This window comes from Melospiza melodia, chromosome 1, assembly GCF_035770615.1.
Source record: "Melospiza melodia melodia isolate bMelMel2 chromosome 1, bMelMel2.pri, whole genome shotgun sequence".
NCBI lineage: Eukaryota > Metazoa > Chordata > Aves > Passeriformes > Passerellidae > Melospiza > Melospiza melodia.
Genome location: NC_086194.1, coordinates 141,428,857 through 141,442,906, shown reverse-complemented (window position 1 = coordinate 141,442,906; position 14,050 = coordinate 141,428,857). Strand labels below are relative to the sequence as shown.

At 39.6% G+C, this 14,050-nt stretch overlaps 1 protein-coding gene across 1 annotated transcript in view; it reads right to left on the bottom strand.

Annotated features, from left to right (window-relative positions):
* KCNB2 (potassium voltage-gated channel subfamily B member 2) overlaps positions 1-14,050 on the bottom strand; it is a 189,268-nt gene that overhangs the window by 168,053 nt on the left and 7,165 nt on the right. Inside the window, exon 2 of the mRNA XM_063170305.1 lies at positions 4,054-4,738. Within this exon, the coding sequence (XP_063026375.1) occupies positions 4,054-4,632 (579 nt within the window). The 5' untranslated portion in view covers positions 4,633-4,738. The remainder of the gene's footprint in view (positions 1-4,053; positions 4,739-14,050) is intronic.

Here is a 14,050-nt window from a genome sequence, read left to right as displayed (position 1 = left end):
TCACACTCATTCCAAAGTAAGGCTCCTTTGATTTTGGGAGCACTGCACAAAACAATATACATAAATGAATGACATTGGCTCACGTAGGTGCTCTCCTAAAATGCCAGTTCCACAAGGTGCTGACCATAAACACTGATGCAATCCAGCTGCACTAAGTTCACATCTGGCTGAAGTCAGTGCTCATTCTGGAATCTGTTGAGGACTTTTACACTACTGACAGGTTGGTCAGAGCTGCTGCTGCACTAAGGAGACTGTTATAGGTCCAGCAGCTGCAAATAAAAGACTAAATGATGGCTGATAGCATAAGTAAAATATTTTTTTTAAAGGACAGTTTTCACAAACTACTGGTTACACAAAAAGTATAAATAAATGCCTGGTCTAAAAACTCAGATGTTATTCTGGACCAAAGAATGCCAGACACATACAAAACTCTGTGGTTTGGGGACCAGGCTTTGGGACTTCTCTGGGATGTAAAATATGCAAAATTCCTGTCCTTCATAAATCCCAGCACTGCTTCTCATTCCATAGCACTGTACATGTCTGAAATGGCTGGACTTCTGCACATCTTTATCTTAATCCTACTTAAAAAGCTTATGAATGAGAGCACTGGAAAATGGAGGCAAATCCTGTTTTCCTCAGCTGAAATGTCTACTGAATTCACAACTGTTTACTGAATTCTTGGGATGAAGACAAAGCAAGAATAGCTGTGCCTCTAATATGGTAATTGGTGACTGAGATGAGGTGCACATATGCATTTACTAAATAGTAAAAACTCAAAAAGTTAATTGTGTCTGTACTGTGCAACAGTACTTGACCTATAATATTCCTTTTTTTACTAGCTAAACATAGTTTTAATTTCTTGCCACACGTTCTTCTTGCTTTCTCCTATTTATTGTGGCATACCCTGTGAAATACATGCTGCTCATTCACTGTCACCTTGCACTGTCTCACCTTGCTGTAAGTGAAGGCAGTGGCAAACCTTCACTGACCTCGAAAGGAGCAGGATTTGTCCTGAGATGCCTAATCCAAAGCAGGACTCCCTCTTAATTCAGTAAGCTTTGGATCAGACCTAGAAGGGTTCTTAGCAGAATCAAGAAGTGGCAAGACACAGTCACATATCAAAACCACATCCGAGTATTTATCTCACATTCCTAATCTTTGATGTGAAAGGGATTAAAAAGCAAGCTGTTCCTGTCAACTGCTTGGATGCCACACAGGATTTAAATGACTGAACAAGAACCTATAGGATATTTATGCACATTCATATGGTTTAATTTCTTCAAAAGGCAGCTAATATTTGAATTTGAGGCTTATGGTAGTATTTCCTCACTTGCTTCCCAACTTGCTACTGTCAAAATCCCACCATCCTTTCTATTCCTACAGAGGAAATAAGATGGTTGTGCCTCTCGTCTCAGGACAAACCAGAAACTTATTTGACCAAACACAAAAATGAAAAATCTAAAAGAGATGTTATCTAAACACTTCAGACAAAATCTTGCCAGTGATCCTAAAGCAGTCTGTTTCAAAATGCATTCAACTGATTCCACCATATCTTGTTTTATTTTACTAACGTCAAATGTGTTGTGATGGGCTTTGCTCTCCTTTATGTCATTCAGCCAAGTTTCTATAGCTGTCTGAGCTGCCATGGGCATATCTGACAATTATCTTGGCTCATATATGTATTTACAGACTGAAGGTGACTAGATAGGGAAACTGACTGCATGAATTATGGTGACTTCTAACTACCAGAACCACAGAAACCACATCAAATGGCATTAACTTAGACAAGAGGCAATTGAAATAATGAAAATCATTACATGTGTACAAGTGCAATGTGAAACTCCCCTTAGCAAGAAAGATCTATAACATTAAATCAAATTAGAGCATGAAGGGAAAAGGAAATAAAAAGTTAAAAAATAATTATTTAGACATCTGGGGAAATTGAAGAAACAGCCACATCTATCTGCAAAATCTGAGGACAAATCTGCTCGGAGTGACCAAAGGGGGATTTTCTTAAAAGCTGAGGGTCAGCCTAACTTCTTTTAGCAAATGCATGATGGGGCACTGTGTAAGTCATAAGAACAGTTTGATGAATGGCAGGCACTCATGCAAGTTTAACCATCCTATATTTCTGCATTTATTCAACATGCAAATGAATGAAAGCGAGTCACAGGCAAAGAATGTAAAAATCAGTATATTACTTTTGTTTTATTCATCTGCTTCATCTTGCTGTGTGGACTCCTACCCAGTCTTAGGAAAACACCAATTAAGCATATGTCTCAAGCCTTAGAGAGAACTGCCTTGGTTATATGACAGAGGAAGCCTTTCACACACAGATCTGCCTGCTGGATGTCTCTGGGGCGCTGTCCGTGGCCGGGCGATCCCGCAGGTCGCGCGCAGCGTGTTCAGCAGCGTGGCTCAGACAGGATTTCCCCCTGCCCGCATCCAGGAGGAGAGGCCCCTCACGGAACACCCTGGTGACATTCAAGGTGTGCGGGGCTGAGAAGCTGGCCCTGAGCCCTGCAGGCAGCGCAGGAGCTGTGTCACAGAGCTGCTGGCGGGGGCTGATGGATGTTAGCTTGCACCAGGGGATCACGGTGCGTAACACGGCCTCCCCGAACCCTGTTTGGCAAAACTTACACCCATCTGCTTCCCCTCTGCTCTTTCTCCTGGAGAGGAACATATGGCCCAGAATATGTATCTTGGAAGCAGAAAATGTATTCATGTAGTTTTCTAAAATATTCTGAATAAATTTATTCATGTAGTTTTCTAAAATATTCTGAATACATTCATTTTTCTCCTATAAGCTTTTATTCCACTTATGAACCTTAAATTCTGCCACAACATTTTTTTAATAAAGTAAGTTCCTCGCTTAAAAAGTTAGGCAGCTCACAAGAAAAATGAAAATTAAAAAAAAATGCGTATTGTACCTGAATAATTAGAATTACTACTGCAAGAAAAATCTTTGCCAGAATTCCCATTTTTTTGTCAATTGCAGCATTCTATTTTAATACTTACCTTGGTCCCAGAGTATTGCACCCAATAACAAACAACAACAGAAGAAAATAAAGCCACAGTTAAGCTTAACATGAACATCTAAACATCAAACATTTTAGAGTCATTCAAACTGGAGATGAGCTTCCAAAATTTACCTCACATTATTTAGTGCATCACACCACAAACAGAACCACTAAGTTCCTCAAGATGGAAGAAAATCTTTCTTTTAAATACCAGTACCAATATCTGTGTGTGCTGTCCCATTTCCACAACCAGGGTAAACTTTTCCGTTGTATCAGTGAAACTTCAGCCAACTTCCCTGTTTGGAGACAGCAGAACTGGACCCAGGATTCACCTGAATTTGTTCTCACTTCTGACTAAATATATATAAACTTTACACATCTATATTTGTGTGTGTATACATGTATAGAACACATACTTGCTTATATACATATACCTGCATACACATAAATATGCATGCATATATATATATATATATTATTATTTTAGTATTTTTTTATAAAACACTCTAATTCTTGACTGCAAAAATGGAGTATAAGAGAAAACATGCCATAATAAAACCATGCCAGACCAGATGATGATTCTTTGATAGCTTATCCAGCACAACCCACCAAACATTGACACACCACATATGCAGGGCCTGTAATGGGACAAGCAACACTGAAATGGATGTTTGTCATAACCAAATACTTTTCTAACAAACAAGTAGATAATGTACTCTGTCTGCATTTTCATTGAAGAGTTTCATATGGAGTCTATTAAGAATCACACAGATGTTTCTCATCACATGCAGCAAAAGCAAAGTACAGTACAGTACAGTAGTTGCCTAAAAACAACTGAACTAAACAGGATTCCTTCTGCCGATTTCAGTGGGTTTAGGACAGATTTGGGTGTTTTCACTAAATGATGTGTAGATTTTTAGATTCTTCTTTTCTCTAAACATTTTAACAGATGTTGTTGATTCCTACAAGTCAAATGCATGGGTCATGAAACCATTTTCTACTATCTTTGTATTAAGCCTATTGTTTATCCTACCTTTGCTGCAACAGATGAGTTGGGTTTCTCAAGCAAGTCCCAAAGCTTCTTCCTTTTCTCTGGGCAGCAGGTATTATCAAACTCTTCCCCTTCTCTCTCTCTCAATGTCTCTGCCTCCCTCCTCAGTTCCTCATTCATTTGCTCTTTCTTTTGATGGTATCTTGCCTGACAGCAAGATTCTAAATATATTTCATCAATCCCCCAGTAATCAAGCTCCTGGCCAAAAGAGAGAGCACACATTTCTTCCATCATATGTAGTTTCCCTGTCCTGTAGAAATTCAAAATGGAAGTGAAAGCCCCTGGGTGTCGATCAAAAAAATACTCATTTTCATTCAGATTATAGTCATCACATACTTCTAGCAGAGATTCATGGGTATTGCAGTCTCTGAGCTTTCCCAATCGTGTCCTTGGAAGTCTGTCCAAAGTCCTCCACAGCACTTCATGGTTGAGTCCACCAACATTTATTTTAACTCTCCGCGAGCAGGCTTTGCTCCTGATGATCTCCACTGGCTCTGGAGGCAGAGAAAGGGTGGACCTTGAAGACTTTTTGGTGATCCCTGGTGGAGCTTTCTCAGCCATTCTGAAAAAGATGAAGTTGTAACACCAGAGTCTGTAGGAAAATGAGCTTGGGGACTAGGAATATTTGGGCAGAATCCTCTTCAGACAGACACCTCCATTCCTGAAGCTAAAAAAGACAAAAAATTAAAATATTGCCAGGTACAATGCATCCCCCAATCTCTCCCCCTCTCTTTCAATACTTTCATATGCAGATGAAAATTTAATGATTTTAATTTGCCCTCTTTATAGTGATACTCTTTGTGGTAATATCCAGAAGCACTGGAACGGCTGGAACAGCTAAAAGCACTATGCTTAAGCAAAGGAAAAACTCACTGGAATTCCGTATTTGTGAAAATCAACTGCTACAATTTGTAAAAATGACTTGGATTTTTTTCTCTTTTTTTTTTTAAGAATCAGTTTCTGATGCAGCTGTGTTAGCTTAATCTGACTACTTATCTTTCAGTGTGTGAGGTGTGCAAGGGGAAAGATTATAGTGATATCTATAAGTAAAGACACAGGTTAGTCTACGTTTTATTGAAAAATTCAAATTTGGGAGACTGAAACGGAATAAAACAATCACAGTATATCAAAATCTCCACACCAAGCTGCTTCCCTCCTTGTTACAATTCAAATCAATCTGTATTATTTCATGGGTAAATGTTATTTACCAAACAATTCAAATGCCATCCTGAGAAGTTGTATTTTTTACCACCACACAGCACTTATTTCTTTACAAATGAGTGAGAAGAATCCTAAGTCTTTTGTGGCCAGCTGACCAGTAGTACATGTTATACAGGCAAGGGCTGTGCATACAGTTCTCTGGATCCTCTGCAAGGCTCTTCCCTGCCCCACTGTTCACCTGTTACATTGCTGCAGACACGACTGCATGACAGCAATCAGTGACCTCAGTTTCAATAATCCACAAGTGCATCCTCACTCACTGTGCCCAGTGCTTCAGAGAACTCTGAGGTGCAGCTGCTTGTCACTAAATGTAGAATACCAGAATCAATCAGGAAGGAAACCCACCCACCAGCTCTACTGCTGCCAACTGTCAGACACAGTGCTTAAATAATCACCTAGCAATAGTATCATGGCCAAAGAATGCTTAGACAAGGCTTCTGTTTCAAACTTGGAAAGTCCTCAGTAATTCCCAGAATTGACATCTCCTCCTCCTGTTCTCAGCAAATCAACAATTCAACAGTCTGGTGGGTTGTTTGTTTTTTTTTTTTTTGTTTTGTTTTGGTTTTTTTTTTTTTTTTTTTTATTTGCTTGTTTTGTTTTGCTTGAAGTGAAATAAGTCTAGCAAATAAAAGAATTTGAAGTGTAAAAGAATTTGATTGTCTTTGCAGAGTAAAGCATGAGAGTTGTGCTGGGAGGGATTTCTGCTTATAAATACAGCAGGAGTGAACACCTGGGAGGGGTTTGAACTGTTTGTACTGAAGTACCAGTTGGCACAAGAACAAATAGGTACAACCTCATCATGAGAAAAGGCAGAAATTTGAAAGATAATTAGAAGGTCACACAGACCAGATCCACACCAGAACAGTGAGGATTTAGAATAACCCTTTACTAGAAGTATCAGGAAAAACAAAGAATAATTCCAGTGTGTCCTCTGACATGCCCATGATGGTATTGACTATGTTGCTGGTATAAAATCAAAATTGCTAAACTACATTATAGCTAAACTTTAAAAGTTCCTCCACCAATAGATAAAATAAGACGCAGTCAACTACAGCCCAGGTATGACTGTCATTTCCAAAAACATCAGAAAAGAGGAAAATTACTTATGAGGAAAATACTTACATCTAAAGATTTACTTCTTTGTTTTGTTTTGTGCATAATCACAAAATTGCTAAACCATGGCAACATCCCAGAACACCACAATTTTAGTTACCAATTTCACTGTCAAGCTGAACTTCAAAACTCTAAGGGTCCAAATATTCTGCATCTTCCCATCCAGCCTCCAGCACTGCATTGTGAAGATCCCTCCTCATCTCCCAGTGAAACCCAGAGCACTTGTGTGCCTAATTACATAAGGGTTTAAGCCTGTAACATTTACCTTCATTGAGAAAAATGGTTATCTGATAACTTCACTTTCAAAGACAAATATCTTATTAAAATCGAAGCCCTGGCATCAGTAGGTTTGCATAATATATATCCCTTTCTTTTGTGTGTGTTTTGGTTTTTTCCCTCTTGAACTTAGGCTGATTTTTCCCTCTGGTTTTACCCTCCTCCTCATTGCCTTATGTGCAGGGGGATGATGGTGAGGCTTCTGAGAAGTGAGGGACTTCAATCCTTGCAAGATCTCCTCACTTAAGCATTTCCTAGTGATCTGTGATGCATTTATCAGTCTTCTGACATACAAACAGCTACACAAAGAGTAAACAGTTATGAGAGGATATTTCTCTACACAGGAAATATTTGCAAACTCTATTTAAAAAAAAAATCCTTTTAGATTTCAATGCACAATGATATTTCTCCTTTAACGGTTATCTTACTTAAGAAAACATAAGAATTTAAGAAATTCATAAAGAGGTTTTGTTATTCTTCACGAAATCAATCAAGTCTTCAGGCATTTCCTAGAGAGGTTCACTAGTTTATTCACTATTGTATCTCAGGGATTTATTTTTCTGTTTTTAAAATGAAAATGTGTATCCTAATATTAGCAATATCAAGTAACAATACAACAGAGATCAAGCATCTCATCTGATTAATCTTAAGTTAACCATATCCTTATTTATTTTTTCTGATTGCAAAAACAAAGGATTAACAAGACTATGCATTGTTTTAACTTTTCTGCAGTGTAGTTACCAGCCATATTTTTTAAACAATGCAAATACTCTAGTGTCACCATGACTGGTCTAAAGCTCATAAAGCATTTTTTGATTTTTCAGTAGAATTATTGGTTGCATTTTCCTACTTGAGGAAATGTGGCTTTTCTAAAAAACTTTCAAAATCCTGGTGGTCATACTGAAGTCAGCAGTGAAACATTATTAAGTTTAGTGTTGAGAATGTGCTATGTACATATGCATGTACCAAGGGATGAACCACCATTCAAAAAATGAAACATTCTGAAAAGATTAAAAAAGCACATTGTCCCAAGTGAAGAATCTTGAACCATGAGGCTGATTTTAAGCCTTTTTTACAGAGCTCATCACTGAAATATGCATTGAAGAAGGAGAATGTATAACTTAAAAATAAATAAATGAATTATTGTAGTTTCCTTCATAAGTGCTTTTCTTCCCACCTTCTTTCATTCTTCATACCTTCTTTAGTTCTCTGATGATAATTTTTTAAAAATTTCTTCCTGATCAGCTTTTCCCCAAACCTTGGCTAAAAAGTCTGGTTTTAACTGTGCCCTTAACAACAACACAATCAACAGCCTCTACTTTCACAGTCATAGGGTCCCTTTACCATCTTCACAGCCCTCCTCTGGGCACTCTGCAATAGCTTTACATTATTACATTGTGGCACCCAAAACTGCCCCCAGCACTGGAGGTGAGGCTGCCCCAGAGCAGAGCAGAGCAGGACAATCCCCTCCCTTGCCCAGCTGGCCATGCTGTCCCTGATGCCCCCCAGGGCACGCGTGGCTCCCCTGGCTGCCAGGGCACTGCTGGCTCACATTCAACTTGCCAACAACCAGGACCACCAGATTCTCTTTCCACAGCATTGCTCTCCAGCCTCTCATTCCCCAGTCTGCACATCCATCCAGGGTTGCCCCATCCCAGGTGCAGAATCTGAACATTAGTCCTTGTTACACTTCATGTGGTTGGTGATTGCTCATCTCTCCAATTTATCCAGCTCTCTCTGCAGGGCCTCCCTGCCTTCAAGGGAGTCGACAGCTCCTCCCAGTTTAGTATTCTCAGCGAACTGAATATCCCTTCCAGTCCTACATCCGGGTAATTTATGAAGATGTTGAAGAGCACAGGGCTGAGGATGAAGCCCTGCAGAACCCCACCAGTGACAGATCAGTCTGAAGTCATCCCATTTACTGTAACCCTTTGTGCCTGACTCATGAGCCAGCTGCTCACCCACCCCATGATGGGTTTATCCAGCTGTGGGCTGGACATTTATCCAGAAAGATCCTGTGAGAGATGGTACCAAAAGCCTTACTGAAATCTAAAAAAGATTACACCCACTGCCTTCCCCCATCAACTAAGTGGATCACCTTGTTGAAAAAGGAAATTGCCCTTATGTTACCGTGTAACATTTCTAACTTGACAAGTCACATAATCAATTTAATATAAAATCACTAGATCTTTCATTATAACAAAATTTTACAAGTGAGGTTACCTTTACAATTTATTAAATTATGTTTCTGGATTTCAGCTACTGTAACTAACTCAGAAGATTTTTTTTTTCATAAGAAGACTTAAAATACTTTCCAGCTTGGCTCATTGCCTTAACCTTCAGGCTGTGTGCAATTCCACCATGCACCTTGTCCGCCATGGGCGACTAATAAATGTAACTATCACTTGGGAGGCAGGCAAAGCCAGCCTGGTGATAGAAGAAGCCAGCAGGTCTGAAGAGTCTAAGATCAGTGTGCTGGATTTCTTCATGTGCAAAAATGCTCATCGAAATCAAGGAAGATCTGGGGAAACAATTGTTGCTTTTACTAGTTTAGCTGTTAAAACTGACTAAAGGCTTAAGAATTTCAGGCTGTATTCAATGCAGGTATGTAACACTTTCTGGGAAAATTAGCTTTAGGCTTTGTAGTTGTAATGCCAGGGGAAATTCTGAGCAGACATTAGGAAAAATTGGTAGAGAAAAAGACAAATTCTACCCCCATATATAAGAGCAAATCTAGATAAACCCTGCATTCTTCCTGTGCAATAATAAAATTACTTTGTAGCAAAATACCTGTAATATTACATAAAACTCTTCAAATCAAAGTCAGTTCTTTGCATTAAATAAAAAATGAAAACTTCAAAGAGTACAACTCGAGAAGCTAGGGAAAGCCAGAAGGAAGGTTAAGTGCCCTCCCCCGCACCACAGACATGCAGCTTTTAATGGTGTGACTCTCACATCAATCCCTTCCTCTTTACATGAACGGGCAATTATTTACCATTTCTTTTCATCTTTCTCATTCAGTATTTGGCCTCTGATGTTATTCAGCTTTTCCTGCTGCAAGGCCTGCATTACACACAAAGTGCTGAATTCCCCTCAGGGAGCTCTCCCTGTCCTACCCAAGCCCTTCCAGGGTATCCCAGTCTCCCCTTCAGTAGGAGGCCATTACTACCATTGCTTTATAATGTAGAAATGAAGGTCATAGATGCCTGAGGTACCCAACAATTTTGGCTGCTCAGATTGAGATAGCTGCTTTTTACAGAGTCCCTAGCATTTTCAGCCCTTTTGATGGGCAAGCCTGACCAGATTAAACCCTCAGGCTGAGGAACCCGGTTATCTGTGCTGTCACGTTGCCGGAGCAGCGCCTGCCACGGCACAGTTAGGACTCTCCCAAGTCATTTGCAAGGATGGCTGGAGAGCTCACATGCTTCGAGGCCTGCTCCTAGTAAGTGGTTTGTTCCCAGCCATCCGCCTTGGAGTGCAGGGCAGTGTAACTGCACACAGAGGGGTTGCTGTGCTGAGCAGTGCCAGCCCCTTCCACGGACTCCATGTGCAAGACCTCTCCTCCAAAAGGCTTCACATCCCAGCCACTCTTGCATGCCTTAGTCATAAACATCTCTCCCAATCTTTGTCACACAAATTTTGCCAAAGAAGATGGAGAAGTTACAGTACATAAGCACGCTTCACTGCTGGAGCATGTCCTGCATTTAAAGTAGAGAGGAAAGAATATGCAACCTAAGAAGAGGTTGTATCATAAGAACCCCAGTAAAAGTGAACAATTTTGCTTTCTTCTGACTTTTAAGGGACAAACTTCTACCATTTTTGTCAGAAGATGTCTTTTTGTCAGAATTTGTCAAATTGTTTTCAAGAAAAGATTTGATTAATTAATTTCCTTGCTTTGAAAACAAATGGAAGAGTTTTTCACAATCTGCTGGAAGTGTTTTCAACATTTTAAAACAAAATCTGGTTCTAGATGTACTGATATTTACCTATCTTTTTAAAAGTTCAAGAAAGTTCTGGATTAAAAAGAAGACATTGTGAAATTATTAAACATTAAAGAAATTATTAAATGAGTAATTCCATTCAAAGTATTTATTTTCAAGTCCAAAGAGTCTAAGATCAATGTGGTGGATTTCTTCACACGCAGAAACGCTCACCGAAATCAAGAAAGATCTCAGGAAACAACTGTTGCACTTACTAGTTTAGCTATTAAAACTGACTGAAGGCTTAAGAATTTCAGGCTGCATTTAATGCAGGTATGTAACACTTTCTGGGGAAAATTGCTTTAGGTTCTGTAGGTGTAATGTCAGGGGAAATTCAGACTAGACAATAGGAAAAATTTCTTCACCCAGAGGATGGTTGGGCACTGGAACAGACTCCCCAGGGAAGGGGTCATGACACCAAGCCTTTCAGAGTTCAAGGAGCATCTGGTCAATGTTTTTAGTCATATGGTTTAGTTTTTAGTTTTAGATAATCCTGTGAGGAGCAGGGAGTTGAACTCAAAGATCCTTATGATCCCTTCTAGCTGGAGAACTGGAGGTACTCTGTGATTTAAAAAAACCTTTAGAAAGCCTGTGATCACCTCAGCATCTGATTCTTAAAGCCTACAAATGAGATCCAGCAAGTTAGCCAAGAAAAGATGAAATAAGTTGGTTGTGACAAACCAATATATTTTTACTGAGCAAACACATTTTTGCTAATTTATTTGTTTGTATGATTCTTCTTTCAGTATCTGCTTTGCTGTAATCTCTCTGCTGCCACATCTTAGCTCTCAAATGTCTGCTCTTTGTTTCAAAATATAAGGATCTTTAGTTTCTTAATGGTGTGCTGTGGGATCTTTTACTAGAATTTCCCCTTAATTTCAGTTTTTAAAAAGATAGCTGAGGTGATAGCTAAAACTCTGCATAAAAGCATCCTGCTCAAATGAGTTGTTAGTTATTTCCATTTCCCACCTCTAGAGAAGTCACATCTCATACAGTTAAGGATTGGCAAGCTGAACGCGGGAAGTGTCAGGAAACATGTCGAAGAATTCCTGAGCATCCTTTGTATGTCTCAGATTCATATCTATATGCAGGAACACATGCATGTGTGCACAGGAGAGAAGTATCTGAGCTTTGGTTATCCAAATTGCTGGTGACAGCTCTTGGCACAAGTCCTCAGGGGCTTCAGTGGGTGACACCACTCAGAGCAACGCGGTCTGAGGGGGCAAAGAAGGACCTTAGCCTGTGTCCCCTGTGACACATCTTCTCTGTGAGCAATGCCTGGCTCTTGACAGGCTACAGTCAGGGGCAGAGCTGTTACTGGAGAGCTGAGTCTTTCCATGAACGAAGACAAATCCCACCTGTTGCTTTGACTGCTCTGTTAACAGCTATAGAAGGGCTGGTCTATGAAAAGTAAGATTTAAGAGTAAATCCTTGCTTTAAGAGTAAGTCCTGCAAAATCAGCTCTTGGGGCTATGGCTAACTGGTCTGAAGTGATGATTATCTCTACTTCATAACAGATCTCACCAGTTATTTATTTCTGGTATGAGAAAATTGAAACTTTGGCTGCACAAAGTCTTGGAGATCTGCAGGAAAAAACTCAAAAAAGATGAGGCCTTTTATAGACCAACTTTTCAGATTGACTAAATCAGTCTGTCTGCTAACTCGCTGTTCTCACCATCTTGAGCACAGAGGTGTCTTTTAGATGGATGAGCTGAACTTCACCAAGGAGCAGCAGACTCTGAGACTCTATATATTCCCTAGGAGCCTTGGATAAGAAAACCCAGACAGAAATAGGTAAGGTGACAAAAGACAGAAAAAGAGGGAAAGTATAAATGATAAAATGTTTTTAAAGTCTTGCAGTCACACAAGCCTGGCAGTTTTGGCTTATCTGAGTTTTCTAATACCCCAGTAGCACTTGTAATCACTTACTGAAGCTCTTATGCAAGGTAAAGCCACGTGGGTGGGCTCTAGACACACTACAGGTGATGCAGACTGCTTTACAAAAAGCTACATGCTCTTGAGAGCATTCTGAGTAATTTTACCTCAAGTCTCATGGAATTTAGGGCCCAAGTGGTCTTTTTGAGTAGCAGCTCTTCACAAGTCTGTATCTGAGCACTGGGATTGTAGCATCCCCTCAGCCTGCACTGGGGTCTCAAGACAGCACTGAACATGGCTTTGTAGGCACCCAGTGCTGAATCAAGATCCCCACCAAACTTTATTTCAGATCAGCTCCGACTCTCTCTTTCCTTACCAGCAGCTCTGCTGTTGGTGCTTGTGACAAGTGTGGCTATATGATCCTTACAAACAATCCTGATGCATTCCTGCTCAGTGTACAAAAACCTTTCCATTTCCATTGCAGGTTGAAATATCTCTCATTTAGGATGTTTTTGTTGGTCATGTCTGCACTTTACTGCTTGTTTACAATTGGTTGCTAAGGGCTGTTACTGCTTTTGCCAAAGATACTGTCTTTCACTGCTTATTTAGCCTTCCCTGGAAACTTCTGAGGAGATGAGCTGTCACAGAGAAGTACAAGGCCGAATGGCAGATCATTTTCTTTAATGTCAAACAACCTGATATTACAGAAATGTGATTATGTAAGGTCCTCATGTCATGTCTAAATCAGACTACATATTTATATCCCAACTAGCACTCTGGATCCAAAGGTTTGATTGGTGCTTCCATACAATTCTTTGAGTGTCTACAGATGTTACATGTTCAGGATACACTAATAATAGCAAATACATTAATATTAATAAATTAGAGCTTTGAGTTGCAATTTATCCATCCACTACCTGATTTTCTCCTCTAATTGCATTGCAGTGCATTAAGATGATGGAGGAGATTGTCAACACATCATTTGTTCTTTCAGGAGGCACTAATGTAACCAGTTGTCCTAAAGCAATTGGTTTTAGGGTTATTCTGAATATGTTAGCTTCTCTAACCCTTCAATCTTCCACTGCTCCCTGCCAGTAACAGTGCTGCCAGGTAGCTGAAAGCAGTGAAGAACTTCACAGATGTCTTTTTGTTCTGCTGAAGAAAAGCCTGCACAGTGTAGTAATAAATGATGATTCTAGATTTCTAGGCAGGGAAATATTACACAACATATAATATTATCCTATTTACATAGAGAATGATGTCTGAAGCAGAGGCACATCATACAGAAGAGTCAGATTTTATCCCTCTTTGAATAAATTTGCACCCAAAATTTTGGAAGTTGCATTTTGATCAGAATCCTGGTATACTGTTGAGTTTTCTAATAAAGAAAAAACATGCAATGCCACCGTCCCAAATCTACAATTAAAAAAAGCAGAGTTGTATTCCTAAGTGACTTTGGAAATTAAAACATTTGTGTTCAATTGCTGCTTCTGTCAAAATTTCATTTTCAGCCA